Source organism: Amphiura filiformis, chromosome 14, assembly GCF_039555335.1.
Source record: "Amphiura filiformis chromosome 14, Afil_fr2py, whole genome shotgun sequence".
NCBI classification, from domain to species: domain Eukaryota; kingdom Metazoa; phylum Echinodermata; class Ophiuroidea; order Amphilepidida; family Amphiuridae; genus Amphiura; species Amphiura filiformis.
Window position 1 is genome coordinate 46386749 of NC_092641.1, and position 20711 is coordinate 46407459.

At 38.9% G+C, this 20711-nt stretch overlaps 1 protein-coding gene across 1 annotated transcript; it reads left to right on the top strand.

The window, feature by feature from the left end:
• The first annotated feature begins 1817 nt into the window (after nt 1–1817).
• LOC140170195 (uncharacterized) lies at nt 1818–20323 on the top strand. Its single transcript, XM_072193526.1, has 4 exons — nt 1818–1885; nt 11685–11820; nt 14481–15840; nt 19032–20323. Exons 2-4 carry the CDS (start codon nt 11747–11749, stop codon nt 19815–19817), a joined length of 2220 nt encoding a protein of 739 aa, XP_072049627.1. The 5' UTR covers nt 1818–1885; nt 11685–11746; the 3' UTR covers nt 19818–20323.
• The last annotated feature ends 388 nt before the right edge of the window (nt 20324–20711 follow it).

Consider the following 20711-nt stretch of genomic DNA (forward strand, 5'->3'; position numbering starts at 1 on the left):
TTTAACCAACTATTGGTTATATTTTGCCCATTTTGCCCAACATGCTTTGCCCAACTGGTTGGTTACCGTAATGTTAACCAGTAGTTGGTCAATGTTTTTAACCAACCTGTGGTTATATTGTTAACCAACCCAGGTTGGTTAACAATATAACCAACTGTTGGGCTGTTCACCTGTAAATACATGGTTGGTTAAAATTTTAACCAAGTTGGTTAAAATTTTAACCAATGTTCTGAGAGTGTACAATTGTATCATTATTATGTGTTGGATCCAATATTTTCACACACTTGGATTCATCAAAACATAATAGGCCTAATATCAAAAATTGTATCCGGGACTTGCCTACCATTCATGAGGGAATTATATTTTCGCATATCCTTGATGGGAATATAGGGCCTATATATTCCAGCACAAGATCTTCAAAAGTTTAGTTTTTTCAAACTGCGCGAAGCGCCCCGAAATCTCAACTTTGATGACTAATTGTTCAAAAAATGGGGTCATTCAGAATCATTGGAAGTATATTGCGAAAAAATTGCAATTTCAATGCTAAAATGAACACAATTGAGGACACTTAATCGTGCCAAAGGAGTTAGTGCATAGGCCTCAACTTTTGGTTAATTTAGTCCCGGTATTTTATTTTGATCCAGCTCATGAGTTTTATGCTTATTTGGCCAGGCATTAGAGGAGTTTTAATAATTTACATAATAAAAAGGATGGAATTAGGCCAATAACTCTCATTTTTTAGATTCGTGATCATGTTGAAGTTTGAGATGAAGAAAAAGAGAAATTTCCAATGGGACGTCTCGCAGATCTACTCACGTCACAGAATTATTTCCCGAAATGCACACGCGTGGCAATTTGACATTTCAATGCGACAAGTTCCAAAATGGGCTTAATTTTGGGTCTAAAATAGAAAAAAATTAAGATACAAATCGTAAATTTTGTCACAACATTTCTGCCTATACTGAGCAGGCGAGGGGACTGACATGCCACCATGCCTAGTGGCGTATAGATTTCTTTTTAACATTGGGGATGGGGTTGGAAATATTTCTTGAAGTATAGTGAATCCGGCATCTTTTGGTGACAAAATCAGTCTACAAAAATTTACCATATTCAAAAAGTGTGGTACACAAGTTGAATAAATTCGCGCGAAGCGCGCAAAAATTGGCAATTTTTAGGTTTATATGGCCAAATATGAGGTTAATTTGGTTAGAAACCAACATACAGGTGACAACATGCAGGGTATGTATTGAAGGGATTTATCCCCCCCCCCAGGATCTACACCTATATGCCCATGGCTAATTATTGGCGCTGAAGGGCGGGATGCAGTTGTGATGCGCACATATTTTATAGATCTTGCAAAATCATTAGTTCTATATGTCCACATCACCTCAACGCGCCTGAAGTTGGCAACATCATTGTAGGCCCCATATACCGGCCCAATATAGGACCTATATTACAAACTGAATGTAGTTTTATCATGGAGGTAGGCCCCCTATATAAATAAATTTATTTATATAGGCCTACCTCCATGGTTTTATCCCCTCCCTCCCTCAGGCTCCCCCCCCCCTCTCTCTCTCTTTCTCTCTTTCCCATTCTCTCTCCCTTTCTTTCTTCCTTTCTCTTTTTTTTCGGGATCGCAAGGGGATCCCACACCACCCCCATGGCGACGGCCCTGGGAGCCCCCCCCCCCCGGGGTTGCCGGGTTGCCGGGTTGGAGCAGACCGGGTCGCGGGGTAGTTGGTTGAAGTACTTTAGGAAAATATAGTGGTGAGCGCCCTGAAAAAGTTCAGAGGTTAACTTTCTAAATTCGTGATAGCTGATAGTTTTTGCTCGCTGTTTTGTCTGTATTCGTGTACTGTAGAATGATGTTTGTTTGTACATTTTGGTAAGTTTTCGGGATGTTTCAATCATTGATAATATTATAAAAGGTAATGGTGAAATGGTCGAGGTATAGAGTCGTCTGTCTGTCTGCGTCACATCATCATCAAAGTGAGACCAATTGCGAGCAACAGGGGCAAGTCATGAAAAGTGGTACTTTTTAAGCTTACCGTCATGACCGTTCTGTAGTACAAGGAACTTACAATGACTTATAGTTATACGGTGTCCTCATTCACAAACTGATACTATCTGCTAAGTGTTTTATTATGAGACTCACACACAAAAGATCTGTGTTCCATTTTGATTACACCCTGGGAAATTCCATCTTGCAAGCAGCAAACAGTCACCCATACCTTGGCGTTACGATCACTGACAAGCTCACCTGGAACAAACATATTGATAATATAACGGCATCTGCTAACCGCACCTTAGGATTCATCCGCAGAAATTTATATTCTTGCCCTCAACATGTTAAAGAGTCGGCCTACAAGACACTGGTTCGACCTTTGGTTGAATACTCATCTCCCACATGGGATCCATATACACAAGTGTTAAATAATAAGATAGAAATGGTACAAAGGAGAGCGGCCCGCTTTGTAAGCGGAGATTACAAGTCCAAATCACAAGGTTGTATGACAGAGTTGCTCCAGAAGCTGGATTGGGAGTCACTTCAGATTAGAAGGAAGTGTAAGCGACTGACCACATTGCAGAAAGCCATCACCGTCACCTATCCCTACCTGTCGGAAACCTCCTTCAGCCCGCCCCACGTCGTCACGGCATACCAATACTCAAGCATTTGCAACAATAACGGCTACAAAAGACTGTTATAAGAACTCATATTTTCCGAGAACAATTCGAGATTGGAACTCGATACCAGAAAGCATAGCCATCATTAAAGAACCTCAAGCATTTAAAACAGCAATTACAAGCCACCTATATAAGAAGCAAGACTAAGTAACCAACAACAGGCGCACACTATTCCTGGCCGCTTGATTCCCGCAGGGAACGTTGGACAGTATTACGTCAAAGCAAAGCTCAAAGCTGTCCATCGTATAAGACTGTAACCGCACGGCAGCTGGTTGAAGGAATATTACACAGTCAAGAATAGGCTCCATCATTTTTTTGTTCTGATCCCTCCCAGGGCCCAGTCTCCCAAAACATCAAAACATCAAAAGCGTTGCACATTCATGACATTTACTCCTTACTTAAGCTGAATTTATACTCGATCGCTTTTGCAGAAAAGCGATTTTCACGCATGCTCAATGTTTACTTACATTTCCAGAGCGTCAAGCCGATCAATCGATTCAAATCGCGGAGGCAAAAACGACGCCGCTTTTGCAAGTTGAAGAAATCTCAACTTCCCAGCGATATCGCTTGACACATGAATGGTTCAACCAATCATATACAACCAACTGGATCTATTATTTTGCTAATTAATTTACCTTTCTCGATTTTTAACTTTTGGTGATAAATTAATTCAAAGCAATAATTATTGACAGCAACTCATGTTTTAAAAATGTATTTTGTGGCATTTAGAATATTTTAATTGTCGTATGCAATCGCTATCGCTGTGATAAGTATAAATGCAAAAGCGACGGGCAATGCATCGCAAAATTGGCGATTGCAAATCGCTTTTTTCAAAAGCGATTAATCGCATCGTCGCGATCGAGTATAAATTCAGCTTAAAGACTGTCCTTTTTCATATACGCAGACAAAATAGGGCCAAGCTACCTAGAAATGGTCAAATTTTGGCAAGAAATATCTCTGTGTAATCCTATGTAAGTCCCATATCACATCGTTATCGGCGATCAGGATTTTTTTTCTGAAGTTTGGCTGGTACCAGTTCCAATAATTGAAACTCACGGCTCCGACCGGGAGTTCCAACAGGTGCTGTGTATGTGTTTGTATGTGTTTAATGTGCATTCACATACACACTTAGCCGTCGGTTCAAAGAAATTGTTGCTCCAAAAATGATTGCAAATTACACATTTGTAATCATTTTTCACCACAAAATATGATATGAAAACACGTACAGGTGAGCAATGTATAAATATATGGAGAGGTGAAACAGGTTATTAATTATTGTCAATATTAATATTTTGTGACATTTATAATGAAAATAATTAACACTCATTAACACTGCCATCCTATGGCACCTTCTACAACTTGAGAACAAGTCCTCAAACGTTCGAAATTTGTAGTTACTACAACTGGGCTGGTACCTACTAGCGTCATGCACGTGATGTGACACCAGTGTCCGTTTTAAGGAAAAAAATCTGGTCATCCGCCGGATGACCATGCCATGAAATCTGGTCATCCGCAAAATTGTTTGGTCATCCGTATATTATCCCCCAAAGTCGGGATTTCTCAAAATTTTAAGTATCATGGGCGGCCTTCCTTCCACGAAGGTTTAAATGTTCTCATCCGTTTATTTTGATCATAATCTCTATCCAGATCCCTCTTCTTAGATTTAGAAGTAGAAGCATTAGTTTCTTCGCCACGGGTCCCGCCTACGAAGAAATTCAATTGAAACTTGCTTCGCCATTTTTTTCAACGCACGCGCGAGGCGACGTTGAAACAACGCTTTTGCTGTCAAACTGTCACGACCTCAAAGGCACAGTTCCAAACAAGCATAATTGCGTGGAAGCGATGTTCAGTGTAGTGTATCATTTACAGATTCCTTCTAACAGGCCAAAGGTCAACGAAATAATAACACAATCACAAAGACACAGTACGATTACGGAGTAAAAGAAATCTGCACAGTGCACACTAATTATAATCGAGCCCAAACTAGGTATGTGGGGATGCGGCGGTGTGAAAGCGAAATACGAAGACTTCCGGGATGGATGTTATCATGTTCCATACACGACCGTCGCGTAAGCTTAATGATTTTAAATTGACTTTATCGAACAATTACTATTTCAATTAGTTGGCGATTTTAGCTTTAAAATCATGGAAAACTGATTGGGAAAAACTGAGATATAATTACGCTTTAAATTGATTTTGATGAGGAATCGAGGACATCGCTTTCAGACACTGTAATGGTGAAAAATATGTGGACGTCCGCCGGATAACCGGCAGTGAATTTCTGGTAATCCGACGGCAATTTTGGCCGTCAGGACGCCCGGATTACCACTTAAAACGAACACTGTGTGACACAGCTAAAATAATCGATCGGGGATCATTAAAACGTCAACAAATTTCAAAACACAGAAAGCAGTAAACTTAAATGGCGAGCGGTCCGAATTTTGAGCCATACAAGTTTACGTGGTGAACTAACCGTTCTGGTTCTGGTTCTGGTTGGTTACTGCCTAACGCCCCTGAAAGGGGTCAAAAAAGCAGTTGGTGCTAGGGACTGCTGTTCTTAGTTGTTGGTTGCTTTTCTTGTGTAATGTTGTAGTACTTCTTCTTTAAACCGTATACCAATCTACATGATCTACAAAAGGTACAAGAGTAACAAGACAATACAAGCATGCAGGCTTGGTCATATGTTGGTAAAGGGGGAGGTGGTCATTGAGAGTGCTAGCCCAGTACGACAGCAACTTAGCTCACTTCCAGTAATTTTTACCGGCGTGACCTCTGCTGTTACGTTTAATGTTGAAAATCAGGTGCAGGTGGCAAGTACGGTTTTTCAGAAAACATCAAAAAAATGGAATACACGAGTCATTTCTCCCTTCATTTCCATATTGAGCCCATAGATAAGATATGAAACATGAGTATAAGGCAAACAGTAACGTGTTAAAGTCTAATTATTGTGGAGAAAAGGAATGTTTATTGTGCGCGAAGTAGTCTAAAAAATGAGAAAAAATGCATGTCACGATCACCAAAATGGTTATATCTGCAACGCAACGCCGGTCGTATGCTTTTCTGTAAGTGTAGGCCTAATGATACATATTAACTAACTTGAGCTTGTATTAAATTTTCAGCGAAAATGATTGGTGGAATTATCTAGTCGTAGTTTGGAAAGTTGCTTTCAAAACGGCTTCGCCTCGCAATCGTGCGTGACCATTAGTGACCAGTATCAGCAGGAAAAATAACAGCCGGCCATGTCCATATCGATTAATAATGGTCAGGATCGTCCAGTTGACTACAGTGATATTTATTTATTCATATAAAATATACTGCCCTGTCTTATAAAATATCGAAGTCAATATAAAACAAAATTTCAAGCCATTTGACTGAACTTCCAAACAGTTTATAAAAGATTATTGTTGAACGAGACACTGTTCAATTAGAAATAACATTGCAAAAGGTGCGAGAATAGGTTACCAGGTTGTGATGGTCTAGTGGCTAAGCCCGTGCCTGTAGTGCGGGAGGTTGGAAGTTCGAACCCTACCATAGCGTTTTTTGTTTTTTGAAAATTATGAAAATATTTATGATATTAGTAAACAACTTTCAGGAAGGGTTTCTGATCATTTGAAGCAGAAATAATGAGGTAAAATGAAAGAAAGCATTTTCTTTTATCTTGACCGCTTAAGGGGGGTCGATCTTTTGTGCGTAATTATAGAGGGCCAGGGGATTCACTCTATCATTAAAAAAATTATTTGAAGAAGTCAAAGAGCCCTAGGTAGTGTAATTCACGCCAGATACAATTTCTTTATACGACAAAAATTAATTTTTGTAATCGATCAAAAACAAACGCTTTATATCAATTTTAAATTTAGCCTGAATCAGTAATATGGTACCTCTCGCCTTTTTTAGGTCAAGGCTATTTTTACCATTATGTAGACTATGCCATAGTCGAATTTTATTAACAATATGTTATTATTAGTCATGATGAACCCATTTCGTTGAACTCAAAATTATACTGATGTTTATTAAAATTAAAGTATTCAATAGTAAAATGGTCATAAAGAGTTAAAAATATCAGACGATTAGTGACAATAAAAGTAATTGAATGCAACATTATCTTGCATAATTATAACGGCTCAGTTTAATACTGAACAATTCTGATTTTGGAATCTACCAGTTTATTGATAGCGAACCCCGAAATTTCGACTATGAACTTTGAATTGTAAGCAGAACTTTACCCCCTGGACTTTGCTCTCTAAAAACACACTGTCAAGCATACTTGTTTATCAGTCCATTAACCTCAAGTACGCTAGATGTTTGATGAGAGATTAACTTTCGTCAACACAAAAAGCGCCGCAAATACCACAGACAGTTGTTTACGGTGTAGTTAATGGTAATGGCGCGGGGCCGCGGGCCCAGACGATTTAAACCATAGCGAGGTATGGGCGACCAATCACAAGGCAGATCCATTTAAAGATGCATTACATCATGTCCAATTTTAGTTAGGCCAGAAATTGGCCTAACTCTCCATAGAGTCCCGTGTTAAAAATCTTAACCGCAAGGCAATGTCAGTAGTCCACTTGGGAAGCTAACAAACAGAGGGAGTAGGGTGACTGATCAGATGTGAAAATCTATCAATTGTGCACACATTAATTAAATCAGAGTTTTAAGCTTAAATACAATATCCAGAGTATGCACAATGGGCAAGTGGACTACGGGGTAGTCTAACCATTATGCAGCGAACCATTGTTGAAGCTATTTCACATACATGTACAGAACATTCTGGAGAAAGAATGAGGACATATAGTGTTGAAATATCTTTTGTTGATATTGAATGATAATGTCATGAAGTCGTAAATTTTAAGGTCAAATTCCTAAAACCAAAACAAAACATTGCGACGCAGATAATTCCCGACTTACGCAATTTCATCATCACATCAGTGTCTTTCCCAAACGTTTGTGCTATTTTTGCATAAAAACGGCTAATCTATCTTTACAAAATGCGTCTTTTTTAGTAAACAAAAGGCTAAAGATGGCATTATGAGATTTATCTTTTATCATTACACTTCTCCGCTCAACTGCCACGGTGGCCGAGTGGTAAAGCGCTAGACGCGTAATCGAAGGAAGTTGAGAATCGCTGTTTCGAGTCCCAACGAAGCCTGTGGAAACTTTTTTTTCTTCAAAATTCATGATCGCATTCCGAAATGAGTCACTTGTCGGTAAATCATGTATCGTATCCTTAATGGTGTTCTAATGAAGATAATTAAAGTTGCTCTAGACAAAGAAACGCTGATTCCAATTAGGTGTATGTCTGGGTAGGGTGTAAGGACGGTGTAAAAATTACAAATAATATTATGCCAAAATATCAGGTTTGAAATTCGTAAATTATGGCTGACGCTATCTCATGTACGCATTTAAATAAAAACATTGCAAACATGTTGCATAGAAATATTTTCAAATGATACTGACAGGCCTACACACATACACCACAGGCCTAACAGAACAAGAGAAAAAAAAATCAAAATGCTGTAGGATTCGAACCTTCAACCTATCGCACATCAAACCATGGTGTTTTAACCACTAGACCATCAGAACCTGCTGTACCATACTCGTATCTTTTGCATTTCGATCAACAATAATATTTTTAAAAGTGCTTTTAAGTTCAGTCAAATGAGGTGATATTACTTTATATTGACTTCAATATTTTGTAAGTCAATGCAGTATTTTGCTTGAATAAATAAATATCACTGGAGTCAACTGGACGATTCTGACGATTATTATTCGATATAATGGACAAGGCCGGCTGCTATTTTGCTAGTGACACTTGTCACTAACGGGACACGCACAATTGCGATACGGGCCGTTTTGAGAGTAACTTTCCAAATTCCAACCTACGACTCGATTATTCCACCAATCATTTTCGCTGAAAATCCATCATTACAGAAAAGCATACGACCGGCGTTTACTCACTGTTGTAGATATAACCATTTTGGTGATCGTGACATGCAATTTTTCTCATTTTACCGGCTACTTTGGACATGTTCAAGCTTCTTTATTTTCAATATAATTCAACTTTTACTCGTTTTTCGTTCTTTGCACAAATGTTTGGTATCTTATCCCTGATCATGGTATGTAACATAAAAGCAAAAAACGACCTGTGTCTCCCATTTCTGGAGCTATTTCACTAAAACATGTTTGCCGGCCAAATTTTCAACATTTAGTTACGTAACCTGTGTTCACCAACCCGTAAAAAATTTCTATCGAACAAAAGAGGTCACAAAGTTGCCGTCGTACTGGCCATCGGGGTCCTGTAAAAGCTTTGAGCACCCTCATCCAAACAGAGTATGGTACGCATTGATTTATGCAAATATGTATGCAAATTGTATAAAATTTGTGCTTTTTGCTTTTTGGGCCAGCAAATTGTGCTTCCCACAAAAAAATTCTTGCGCCCAACCCAGGGGGTTCACTCACATACTAAAGTAGTACCTAGGGTTGTTGATTTTGTTGATCATGGGAAAAAACTGTTGAATTCTGCACCTTGAAGATGAATTTTTAGCAATAGATAAAGTGTATCCAAAAGCTGTAGAAGCATTATAAGAATGAAGTAAATAGTCAATTTAACCAAGAAATTAACTTACATTTATGTAAGTTAATTTCTTGGTTAATTTATAAATTATCAAAATTGGTAAAAAATTAAAAAAGTTCATTTAAATCAGTGATTTAAAATTTTTTTAAATCAAGTGATTTTAAAATCAATGATTTAAATCAGCGTGATTTAAATCAAATCAGCGTGATTTAAATCAAACAGCCCTGGACTGGTACTCATGCTTGTCACGGACACAGCATCTCAAAATTTGACCCTACATGTATCTATGCACATTCACGGGTACTCACCCCTTTATTATTGGCGTAAGACATTAAATTTTTTACCCCCTAAAATAAAAAATGGCGTTAGACACTAAAACGGATCCCTAAATGTTGTAATGTTTAATGACAATTTTCTCACTAAAAATAAGGTGAATACACTGGAACTACATCAATTCATTTTCTTTATTTTGGTATATTAGTGTGTACACCTGAGTACCATCTCCAGTCCAAGTCCAAATAAGTAACCCTTAATGTCAAAGACTAGTTGAAATTATAACCCTAAACGTCAAAGATTGCCCTTAAAAAGTACCCCTTTTCCTAAAGATGTTGTCGACGCCAGCAAGTCAAAATTTGACCCCAACTCCAAGATGAGACGGAAATTTGCCGTTTGAGCAACTTTCCATGGCTGTAGTCTATACAGAATTATTCTAGGAATATGGTCATAATGTAGTCCTGCCAGCAAGACTTCAGTCTTTATCATAAACATAATGACATCTACGGACCCAAAAGATGAGATCAATGTAGATCAATTACCTCAACTTTGTGAGTATAGACTAGTACAGTGGGATTAAAATCATCCACACACGCCCAAACCCTGGTACAAAGGAATTAAAATCATCAGTGCATGCCCAAACTGTCCTTGAGAGAGTTCCTCAGCTACATCCTTAGAGCCCAAAATGAGCCCACATATTGTGATGTTTCTTATTTGTGGAATAGATATCAATAGAGTGCACTGTAACTCTAGGTATGACGAGTTACAGTTACTGGAACTAGGTCCTAATGGTGCCCCTGGACTCCTTTGCCTTAGGGTAAATTTCATGTACAAATATAGAGCTCCCTCCTCTAAAAATCCCAACAAGAATAAAGGGTACGTGCCCTTATTTGCTGATGGGATTATTATGAGAGGGCATTTTTAGTTTGTGTCTAACATTCCAGTTATGTCAAGAGAGCCCATAGCGCCATTAGGCGAACGTTTACGGTGTGTGCATATCACACCAACTGAAATGACCTGGTGACTTGCATGAAGATTTAGTGATTTGAGAAATGCTTTGTTGTGTTGTCTTTGAAGGCTTTCACTGTCTTAGAGTTAATCACATAAGCTGGCATTTTGTTCCATTCAGCTAATATTGTTTTGGGGAAGAAGGAAATCTTGTACATTTTGTTGGCCTGGTATTCAACAAATTTCTGTTGATGGCCCCTGGTATTTCTAGTATTCAACTTGAGATGAGGTGTTGGAGAGATGGCCACAAGGTTGTTGTGTATCTTGTAGAGCATGGTCAATCTCTTGTTAATTTTTCTCTGTACCAGTACTCTTACATGTAGAATTGTAGATCGCCCCATTGAAGATCTTCTAGAAGTCTTGTGACTGTTCATGTTCCATGGTACCCACGCACAGTCGCACACACTGGTATACACCAGGCACAAAAAGAAACTTGTCAGTTATATTTATCCTTGCTGTTCAATAACTTGATAATTTTAGATTATTCTGAAATATACATTTTGTTAATTGGACTTTGCTTTCTCATTTGACACCCTGTTCGTGAAAAACGAACAAGAACTGACCAAGATATGCGCCTCCAAAGCCTCAAACCCCAAAATCAAAAGTTGCATTTTCAACGATTTTCAATGGGAACGCATCGTTGTATTGCACACAAGCACCACGGGCCAATCAATAAAGCACACAGTGTAACAGGCACAATTGAATCGTTAAAATTGCAACTTTTCATTTTGGGGTTTGAGAGTTTGGAGGTGCATATCTTGGTAAATTCTTGCTCAATGTTCACGAACAGGCTGTCAAATGAGAAAGAAAAGTCCAATTAACAAAATGTATATTTCAGAATAATCCAAAATTATCAAGTTATTGAACAGCAAGGATGAATATAACTGACGAGTTTCTTTTTGTGCCTGGTGTACATCACGCAGTGAACACCAAAATCTAAGTTTGAGTTATAAATAGGCCTTTAAAGATGACATTCCCATAAAAAAAAATTGGAATTCTTAATTTCATGGTATTTGAGTGTGGGACTAAGTGGACTTTCAAGTCCTTGAAAGTATGTTTCTGGTCCTGTTTTCCTAAGCAATTTTAGCTCGTTTGCATCACATTTCAAAAGTTTATGTTTTATTTCACATCATGTTTTTTTTTCCAGAGCCGGATGCATAGAGGAGATAAAATCCATCAAAAAAGTAATAGATCTGACAATTTGACAACATGACTGATCAGCGAAGATGGGATCATCAATATGCTGATGTCGTTATAGTGCAGCAAAGCACCACCATGAACATGTAAGTTGTATATATTTGAAGAGCTTGTTTCCAAACCATGTTAAATCCACATCCACATGTCATTTACTTGTGTGATACAATTACAATTACTTTGACAAGTTTGACATTAGCAACAATGAGTTGTACCATCAACAAGCCATTATTTACCACAATAATACTGCTTAACAATATGCAGACTATTGTTCTCATTTGGCTTAACAATATGCAGACTATTGTTCTCAGTTGGGAACCAAAGCCTCACACAGTATTGTTACTGTGCATACATCCGCAGTTTGCTTTGTAATGGTGCATCCAACTGAAATCATAATACCTATAGCATCACAACCCATTGCAATATCACACAGGTAAATCAGACACATGTGTTGTAAACAAGCTTTTTATTTGGAAACAAGCTCTTCATTTATACAAAGAGTCAATTTAGAAGTGGCTGTGCAATAATTATCCACTCCCCCCTGCACATCCCAAATTGTTGAGACTTGAGAACCTAATTAGCAAACTTAAAATTTAAATGGTCTTGATAACAAGCCACTGGAAACCTCTGGCTACATAATGTTTATGTACAAAAATTTCTTGCAGATTAATTTGTTTACCAAAAATATAGTCAAATTTGTATTACAACACAGTGGCTTATGGAGCAGTGAAATAAACATGCATAACTCGCAAACACAAAATCGAACTGAAACTTGAAATTTCATAAACAGCTGATGCAAGGATCAAGAAATACTCCTTTAACAAGCAGGAACATGCACTGTTTCTCGTACTGCTCTGTGTGCCAAAAATCTCTTGCCCCCTCCTCTCCTTTTGACATTGTTTCCGCTAATGTAGTAAGACAAAATGCTAATTCAAATATCACAACACAGCACCATACCATATTCTTTGGCCCATCTAACTCACCAAAGTCTGGTCCCAAGTCCAGAGATTTCAGAGCCAGCGTTCGAATTAAGAAATTTTTGAAGATAAATGAAGATTAACCCACCAAAGTCAGGTCTCAAGTCCAGAGATCTCAGAGCCCACTAATCTATAGATGCTGTACAAAGTGTACATTTATAAGATGAATTTTTCGAAAGTATTGTAGTCTATTAAGTCACCTTTGCAGAATGGTGAACAACAGGTAATTCTTGGTCAAGCTTGAACGCTCGGAACGCTAGTGGCTCCGCGATAAACATAGCTCCGTACAGAAGAAAGCATGCACGTGCCTTACATTGCGTACACGCTTAGAACGCTACATGGATGCAACAGTTACGTTTCAGCTTGACCAAGAATTACTTAATTCACCTGTAGGAGAGCTTATCTTAAAATGGATAAGAATAAGCTTCTAAGGTGACAGCAGGGTCAGAATTTCGCGAGAATCCGAGAACCGTTTCTCCCAAAGATTTGCGAAAACAGATTTGCGTGAATCCTACAATGTAGTTGATTCTTACAAACTTTTGTAGTTTACACAGAAGTTGATTTGCAAGAATCAAATGATTCCCGCAAATTTTTTCTGCAAGAATCAACTTGATTCTGGCACTGCAAAACAAAATTCTGACCCTGTGACACCGCTGGTGTTACCTTGTTGAAACTTCCTCCTAAGTACATCCACACGGGAGTATCACTGAAGGTTGACTTGAGTGCTGGCTGTCTAGTCAAAAATTAAGTTAGGGCTTATGGCTGGTCAAACTTTTACTGTCGTTGTCGTCGGGCACAGGCACCACAGGGAACCTGTTCCAAATTTCAATTGCCTCCGCAAAAAAGGACTGCTTCATGATGTCAGTGTAAGGAGTCTCATGTAAAACAAGCTGGTTTTCATGCCCCCTTCTGCTCCTGCTTGGTTTTAGCTTGAAGTATTTTGACCCATCTATAGCTAATCGGTTCATGATGATCTTCTGAAGGGTTCTTGTTCTGGTCTTGATTCTTCCCTCTTCAATTGTTTCCCAACCAATGAACACTATCCCTCCTTCCAGATATGATCTGCAACAAGTGTTGCAGGTGTGGAGGAAGTGATCTAATCTAATGCGCTATTCCGGTTGAAATACATACATGTACACCCCGTATACAAGACATGGCCTTAATCTTCCACACAGGGGGTGTGAATTTCAAATGGGATTACCTAAATGGGTGACTCCACTTGAAATCTACACTCCCTGTGTGGGAGATTAAGGTTGTATCTTCCATAGGGGGTGTACATGTATGGATTTTAAATGAAATAGCCAAATTTGATGTGATGTCACAAATATAAAAAGCAACACTTTGAAGCCTTAAAAGTACTTACCATATTTCCTTGAATAGTCCCCCCCCCCCTCAAATAAATGCCCCCACCACTTTTTTTCAACCAAGATGTTTCAAAAATGCTGATATTTCCATACTACCTTGTGTAGTAAGCTTACCAAGTTGCTCATCACATGGTCGATAATAGCAGCAATAATTGCCGAAAATCTGCATCGGAAACCCGGAAGTGAACCAAAAGTCAGTGTTTCTAGTTCATAGTTCGTCATTTTAGCGTGACTTTTAAACTTACATGTACCTAGTAATTTTAACGGGAATTGTCGTGCTAAAAATGACCTCTAATAAACGCCCCACATTTGGAAAATGCAACGCCCCCGGGGGCATTTATTCAAGGAAATACGGTAATAAATTGTGGTAAATTTTATAATAGGAAATCAAAATTTTCTTTGTTACAGACAACAAGAGCTACCCGAAGATCACAACAAAGCGTTAGCTGTTTTATGTCGAGTGTGTGCTAGGCGATGCGTGAAACATGGGAAGAAGATCAATCCGCGTCCTGCGTACAGACACGCCAGCCACTTATTAAGCATTTTCAAGATTGACGTAGCTAAAGACAAAACCAGTATACACCCACAGAATCTGTGTCTCTCCTGCCTCTCTGCCAAGCAAAACGCTAGACCTAGAACAGAATGGACACCGCATGGGGATGGAACGGAGTGCACGGCGTGTCAGATTTATTTAAGTAGTCTCAAAGGCGGCAGACGATTGAAACCTGCTAATATCGCATTGAAACATAGGAGGGAAAGAGAAAAGGCAGGATACGGAGATGATACGGAAGGACCGGAAGCGAAACGAAGAAAAGAAGCACTGATGAAAGAGGTAATGTTTATAAGAGAGCCAATACTGCGAGAAGCAAAGCTCCAAAAAGAAGCTGAAGCAGTTGAAGCAAAGCGTAGGAAAGAAGCCGAACTAGTGGAAGCAAAGCGCAGGAAAGAAGCCGAACTAGTAGAAGCAAACTGCAGGAATGAAGTTGAAATAGTCGCAGTGAAGCTCAGGAAAGAAGATGAAGGGAAAAGAAGCCAGCAACATGATGCATCACAACATGTTTCAGAACAACTGGAAGCAAAACGTCAAAGAGAACGCCAACTAGCTATTAAAGCAAAAGAACTTCGTCGAAAAGATGTTCGGCCAACGATCTTACGACCAAAAAAAAGTCAAAAAGAACGGGAACTTGAGGAAGCCAAGCGTAAAGAGATGAAGGTAGCCGAAGAAAAACGTAGACGTGAATTAGAGCTGGCAGAAGCGAAACGGAGAGAAGAATCAGAGGCTGCGCGTAGAAGAGAATTGGAAACGGCAGAAGAAAAACGTAAAGAACAGAAGCTGGCCGAAGCTAAACGTAGACAAGCGATATTAGAGAAGGCTCAAGTTAAACGTCTGGAAAGGCAAGTGGTAGAAGCGAAACGGAGGAAGGATAAAGAAATGGCTGATGTTGAATGGCACAAGAAAGTATTTAGACTGATGGAAGAGAAGTATAGGAAGGATTTGATGATGAAGGAGGAGAAGCATAGTAAAGAGCTTGAAATCCTTAGATTGAAACATACCAAAGAATTAGCAGAGGCAGAAGCAAAACGGAACGAAATGAAGGAGGAGTATGAAAAACAACTGCAGAGCTTGGACCTCGCTTGCGGCACACTGCAGAGGGCGCTTGATTCGGGCGTTGAGCCGACCAAAGATATGGGGAAGCTGGCGACCACCCTTATCAAGGATATGCTGGAGAAATCGGGTGATAAAATTGAGCTGGCTACAGGTGGACCGGTGAGTACTTTGTGAAGATTTTGGCAAAAGCCGATAAATGCCATTTTTGAACTTTTTGTAACATTGTGATGCCCTGTTTTAAAAATTCCAAAGTAAATTTGTGAAACTATGATGAAGAGTAGTATATATTTTCTTACTATTTCTTTTATATTTGACCAGTGCGAATATATCTCAAATTGAGAAAAATGGATCCACTTTTGCTTACTCTTAAGGGATCTGGAATGAGCTGCGTTTGACAGTATTTTTTGTGGGACATGAGAGCACATCAGACATATCGAATTGTATTCTGAATACGAAGAATGTATTTCTGATATCAAATAATTTTCATTTTTTGAAATTCACGATATAAATACAAATTTTATGACAAATTATTAAAATTATATATTTTTCACATTTTTGATATCACAGTCCTCGAAGTAAATTCTATCTAATGTCATATTCTTAAAGTGTATGTAGCTGGGAGGAAAAGCTGACGATCAATTGAAAATTTGACCTTTCATATTGAAGATATGGATTTTTCCCAAAAGACCAAATTTTTTTTGGTTTTTGGGAAAAAATCCATATTTTCAATAATGAAAGGTCAAAATTTTCAATTGATCGTTGGCTCTTCATCCCACCTACATACACTTTAAGTATAAACCATCTAGTCCAGTCAATCTAAACAAATTAGTGGTGTCACCCACCCATCACTAATTGCAACAGAATTTGTTTCACTTTTATACATTTTGGAGATGTCCCCTGAACATCATACCAAAAATATACTAAAATATACTTGGTGGAAAGGTGGTTTTTGGTGGGAAAAGGTCATACAGGGGTAAAATTTCAAAATTGCTTTAATCTTTTTAAAAACTATACCAAAGCATTCCCCTAGTCTTAAGGATTCAGAAAAAGTATAGTTTGTCATATCTGTGATTTACCATTCTTAAGTTATAAGCAAAAAGGTCAAAGGTCAAATTTTTGGCTCCACGTGGGTCAAGTTCAAAAAAATGCTCTGATCTCTTTGAAAATGGTCTCAATATGTTCGTCCTTTAATAAAAACACTTCAAAATAAGAATAGTTTGCCATATCTTGGATGTTTCGTTACCTAGGTAGCAGGGTAAAAGAGGTCAATGACCATTGAACTCTATTGACCCCTGCCTAGTTTTCGATGTTATGCATCCGTAACCACCCGGGTATAAGCCCACCTTCGGCTATAAGCCCACCCCCTATTTTTCAAAACATTCTGGGAACAAGGGTGCACTCAGGTATAAGCTCAGTACTAAATTTTGGCCAAGTTCTTAAGTCAAATCAATGCTTTGCTCTCATATTTAAGAACAAATATAAAAAAATATTTGATAATTAACATTCCACACTTATAATTTTAAGAAATTGACATAGATGATAGCAATTACTGGTACATTGGGCATATACAAATGGGAGATGATTGTTCTTATTTTTAAATTCAAGCACTAGCCCTTCCTCGGTTATAAGCCCACCCCCATTTTTGAAGTGAAATCTGCCATCTAAGGGGGTGGGCTTATACCCGAGTGGTTACGGTAATTAACCAACCTAAACAGTGCAAATATTCTTTAAATGAATTATGTTTGCAAGCCGAACAATTTGAGACCATTTTGGTTAAAATCAGACAATTTTAGTTTTTGACCTCTGTTGAACCCAACATTTGACCTTTGACCTTTTTGCTTATAACTCAAGAACCGTACATCACAGATATGGCAAACTATATTTTTTCTGAATCCTTATGACTAGAGGAATAATTTGGTATAGTTTTTAAAATGATTGGAGCGATTTTGAAATTTGACCCCTGTATGACCTTTTCCCGCCAAAAGCTACCTTTTCACCAAGTATATTTTAGTATACTTTTTGTATGCTGTTCAGGGGACATCTCTGACATTCATAGGAGTGAAAAAAATTCTGTTGCAATTAGTGGTGAGTCAAAACCTACTTTGACTGGACTAATCAGATTTATAAAGTTTACTTCGAGTACTGTTAAATATCAAAAATATCAATTTTTAATGATTTGCCATAAAATGTGTATTAATTACATTGCGAATTTCAAAAAATCAAAATTATTTGATATCAGAAGGACATTCTTCGTATTCAGAATGCAATTCGATATGTCTGATGAGCGCTAATGTCCCACAATAAATGCTGTCCAAACATTCATACCCCACCCCTTAATAGATTTAAAATTTTAATGAATGGTGCCATTCATATCCTATAGTAAATTCAATGCATATTGAACTTCTCCATTCACTAACATTTTAAGGGGGTACTACACCCCTGTGGTAAATTTGTGATATTTTTTGTATTTTTCTCAAAAACTAACAACACACTGGTAACAAAAGTTATGTATATTGTTGGGGCAAGGAATCCAATTAATAATAATATACTGAAATTTCAGTGACTCAAGACAAGCGGTTCAGTATAGGCCTATATGATAGGAAATGAGGTACATCCTAGCGGTACCTCATTTCTTATCATAAATAACGAACCGCTTGTCTTGGGTCACTGAAATTCCAGTGTAGTAATTGGATTCCTTGCCCTATATATATACATAACTTTTGTTACCAGTGTGTTATTAGTTTTGAGAAAAGTGCAAAAATAGTCACAAATTTATCGAAGGGTGTAGTACCCCCTCTATTATAATAAAAGGACAGTCCGGTGAAAATATGGTATGCACTTTTCAAATTCTGTGTACACTTTTCTTAAATAATTTCAAATTATTTTATACAATGTAAGGGTCCAGCATTTGTTATCAACCAGCATTTTGGAACACCAAAAGTTTTTTAACCCAGATAATGTTGGGTTTTTTTTTTTCTTATTCTTTTTTTTTATATACATTTATAGGGTTAAAACCGATCTAATTGTGGGTGGTCCATTGAAATGGATAGACAAATAACCGTTAATATTTTAACCACATGAGAACTACCTGCCTATTGGTCAAAAAGAAGTTTTCATTATCAATTGGACGAATCAGCAGCATTATTAGAATAATTTCACCACACAAAAAAATTGGGATGAATTATTTGCAAAGCTCCATTCTGATTGGTGATTAAAATAAAGATATCAAGTAATTGACCAATCAGAGGCAATGTTAGATCAGCAGGTAGTGCTCAGGGGGTTAAGTTACACCCTTAATGAGACCTTGTGTACCATTTTCATGTGTATTGATATTTTGCCCTCAATTGCAGAAATTTGTCTTGAAGAAGACGCGTGTACCAAGAGTGCCCAGTAACCTAGCTTCCGAGAGAACAGTCAGAAGCCGGAACCATCTCGTCCTCCAAGACTTATGCCAGTTAAGCAGCCCAGATGGAAAAGATACCCAAGCGGTGATCCACCAGCTGAAATCCCTATTGCAAGGCAGATCAACCACAGAGATACAGAAATATAGCAAGGAACAGCTTCAAGAACTGTTTTATACAAACAGTTCATATGCGCAGTATGTGACAGAAGAAGTAGTAAAGAAACCCCGGAAGAAGAGGAAAGATGACGCAGGGCAATCATGCAGTGAGACTCCCACCTCGGTCTCAGCACCAGTAATCACTGTAGAAGTTAATCAGGTTCCAAATTCCACAACCGTAACACATACTTCAGTGAAGAAGCCCCGGCGTGTGAAGAGGAAATCTGACGCAGAGCAATCATGCAGTGAGACTCCCACCTCGGTCTCAGCACCAGTAATCACTGTAGAAGTTAATCAGGTTCCAAATTCCACAACCGTAACACATACTTCAGTAGTACCTACAGTCACAGTGCACACATCCACCGCCAAACAAGTTCATGTGCAAAGTTCCACACCTGCACCTACTACATCCATGCCAACAGACACTTCGCAGGCAACCAGTTGCGTACAAGCCCAGCAGACTCTTACCCACACCAACACCCGCACGTACACAGTGAATTACCCTTTCCCTCATTGCAACATCCACCCGCCGACGTCAAAATCTATCGCGGAGCAGTGCCACCCCATACGTACATAGTGACCCCAGAGAAAACATACCTTCTACAGAATGGCGATGGCGCTGATAATAATGCTCGTACGTCGTCACCAGTACCGGCTCCATACGAGGACCTGGTTATTGACTCTAACGGCGATATATTTACGCACCTGGACACAACCACGGACAAGTTGCACATGATTCGCACAGTTGTAACCCGCGCACCTGGGATGAATTCGGATAGTCACGCACCGTCTGTACCCACATCTGATGTAACACCTACACACACCGACGCAGCTTTGCCCGTTCAAGTCATCCGTAACCATGTGGATGCAACCGTAGCCATGCCATTCCCAATCCGATTAGCGACACACTCTCAAACATCCGCATCGCTACCAGGCCTAAGAAACAAGGCTACACATCCACACAATGATATTTCCACACCAGGTCAAACTCCAGACCCAGATGATTCACCCACAAACATGCCATACCAAACCCACACACCCACCCCAACATACCCTCATACTCCCACAACCACACCATTCCACATACCCAATTCAACACAACCATGTAATGACACAACCACACCAGCTCAAACCACAGACCTGGATGATGCACCCACAGCCATGTCATACCCAACCCACACACCCACCCCAACACACTCCCATACTCACACCCCCACCCCCACACCAATCAGCACACCCAATTCAACACCACACCCAGTTGATACACCCTCAACTGTGCCCAACCCAATAATCTACACAGAGGTTACAACAGATTCACACATCCAACACACTGACACTGATGATGCTGCAGCATTCATACCTCCACAAATTACCAGTCAAACTGAAGTACAGGATGACAATCTTAACTGCTATGAAACACTGGAATAAAGGATATTGCTCAGTGTGCTGTCTAAACAGGGTATGGTCCATT

What these genes read in the sequence shown, in the direction of transcription:
- LOC140170195 (XM_072193526.1), top strand. Translation starts at nt 11,747, where the DNA reads ATGACTGATCAGCGAAGATGGGATCATCAATATGCTGATGTCGTTATA. An exon ending in CAAAGCACCACCATGAACAT is followed by an intron (nt 11,821 to 14,480) that starts GTAAGTTGTATA and finishes TCTTTGTTACAG; the next exon opens with ACAACAAGAGCTACCCGAAG. An exon ending in AGCTGGCTACAGGTGGACCG is followed by an intron (nt 15,841 to 19,031) that starts GTGAGTACTTTG and finishes CCTCAATTGCAG; the next exon opens with AAATTTGTCTTGAAGAAGAC.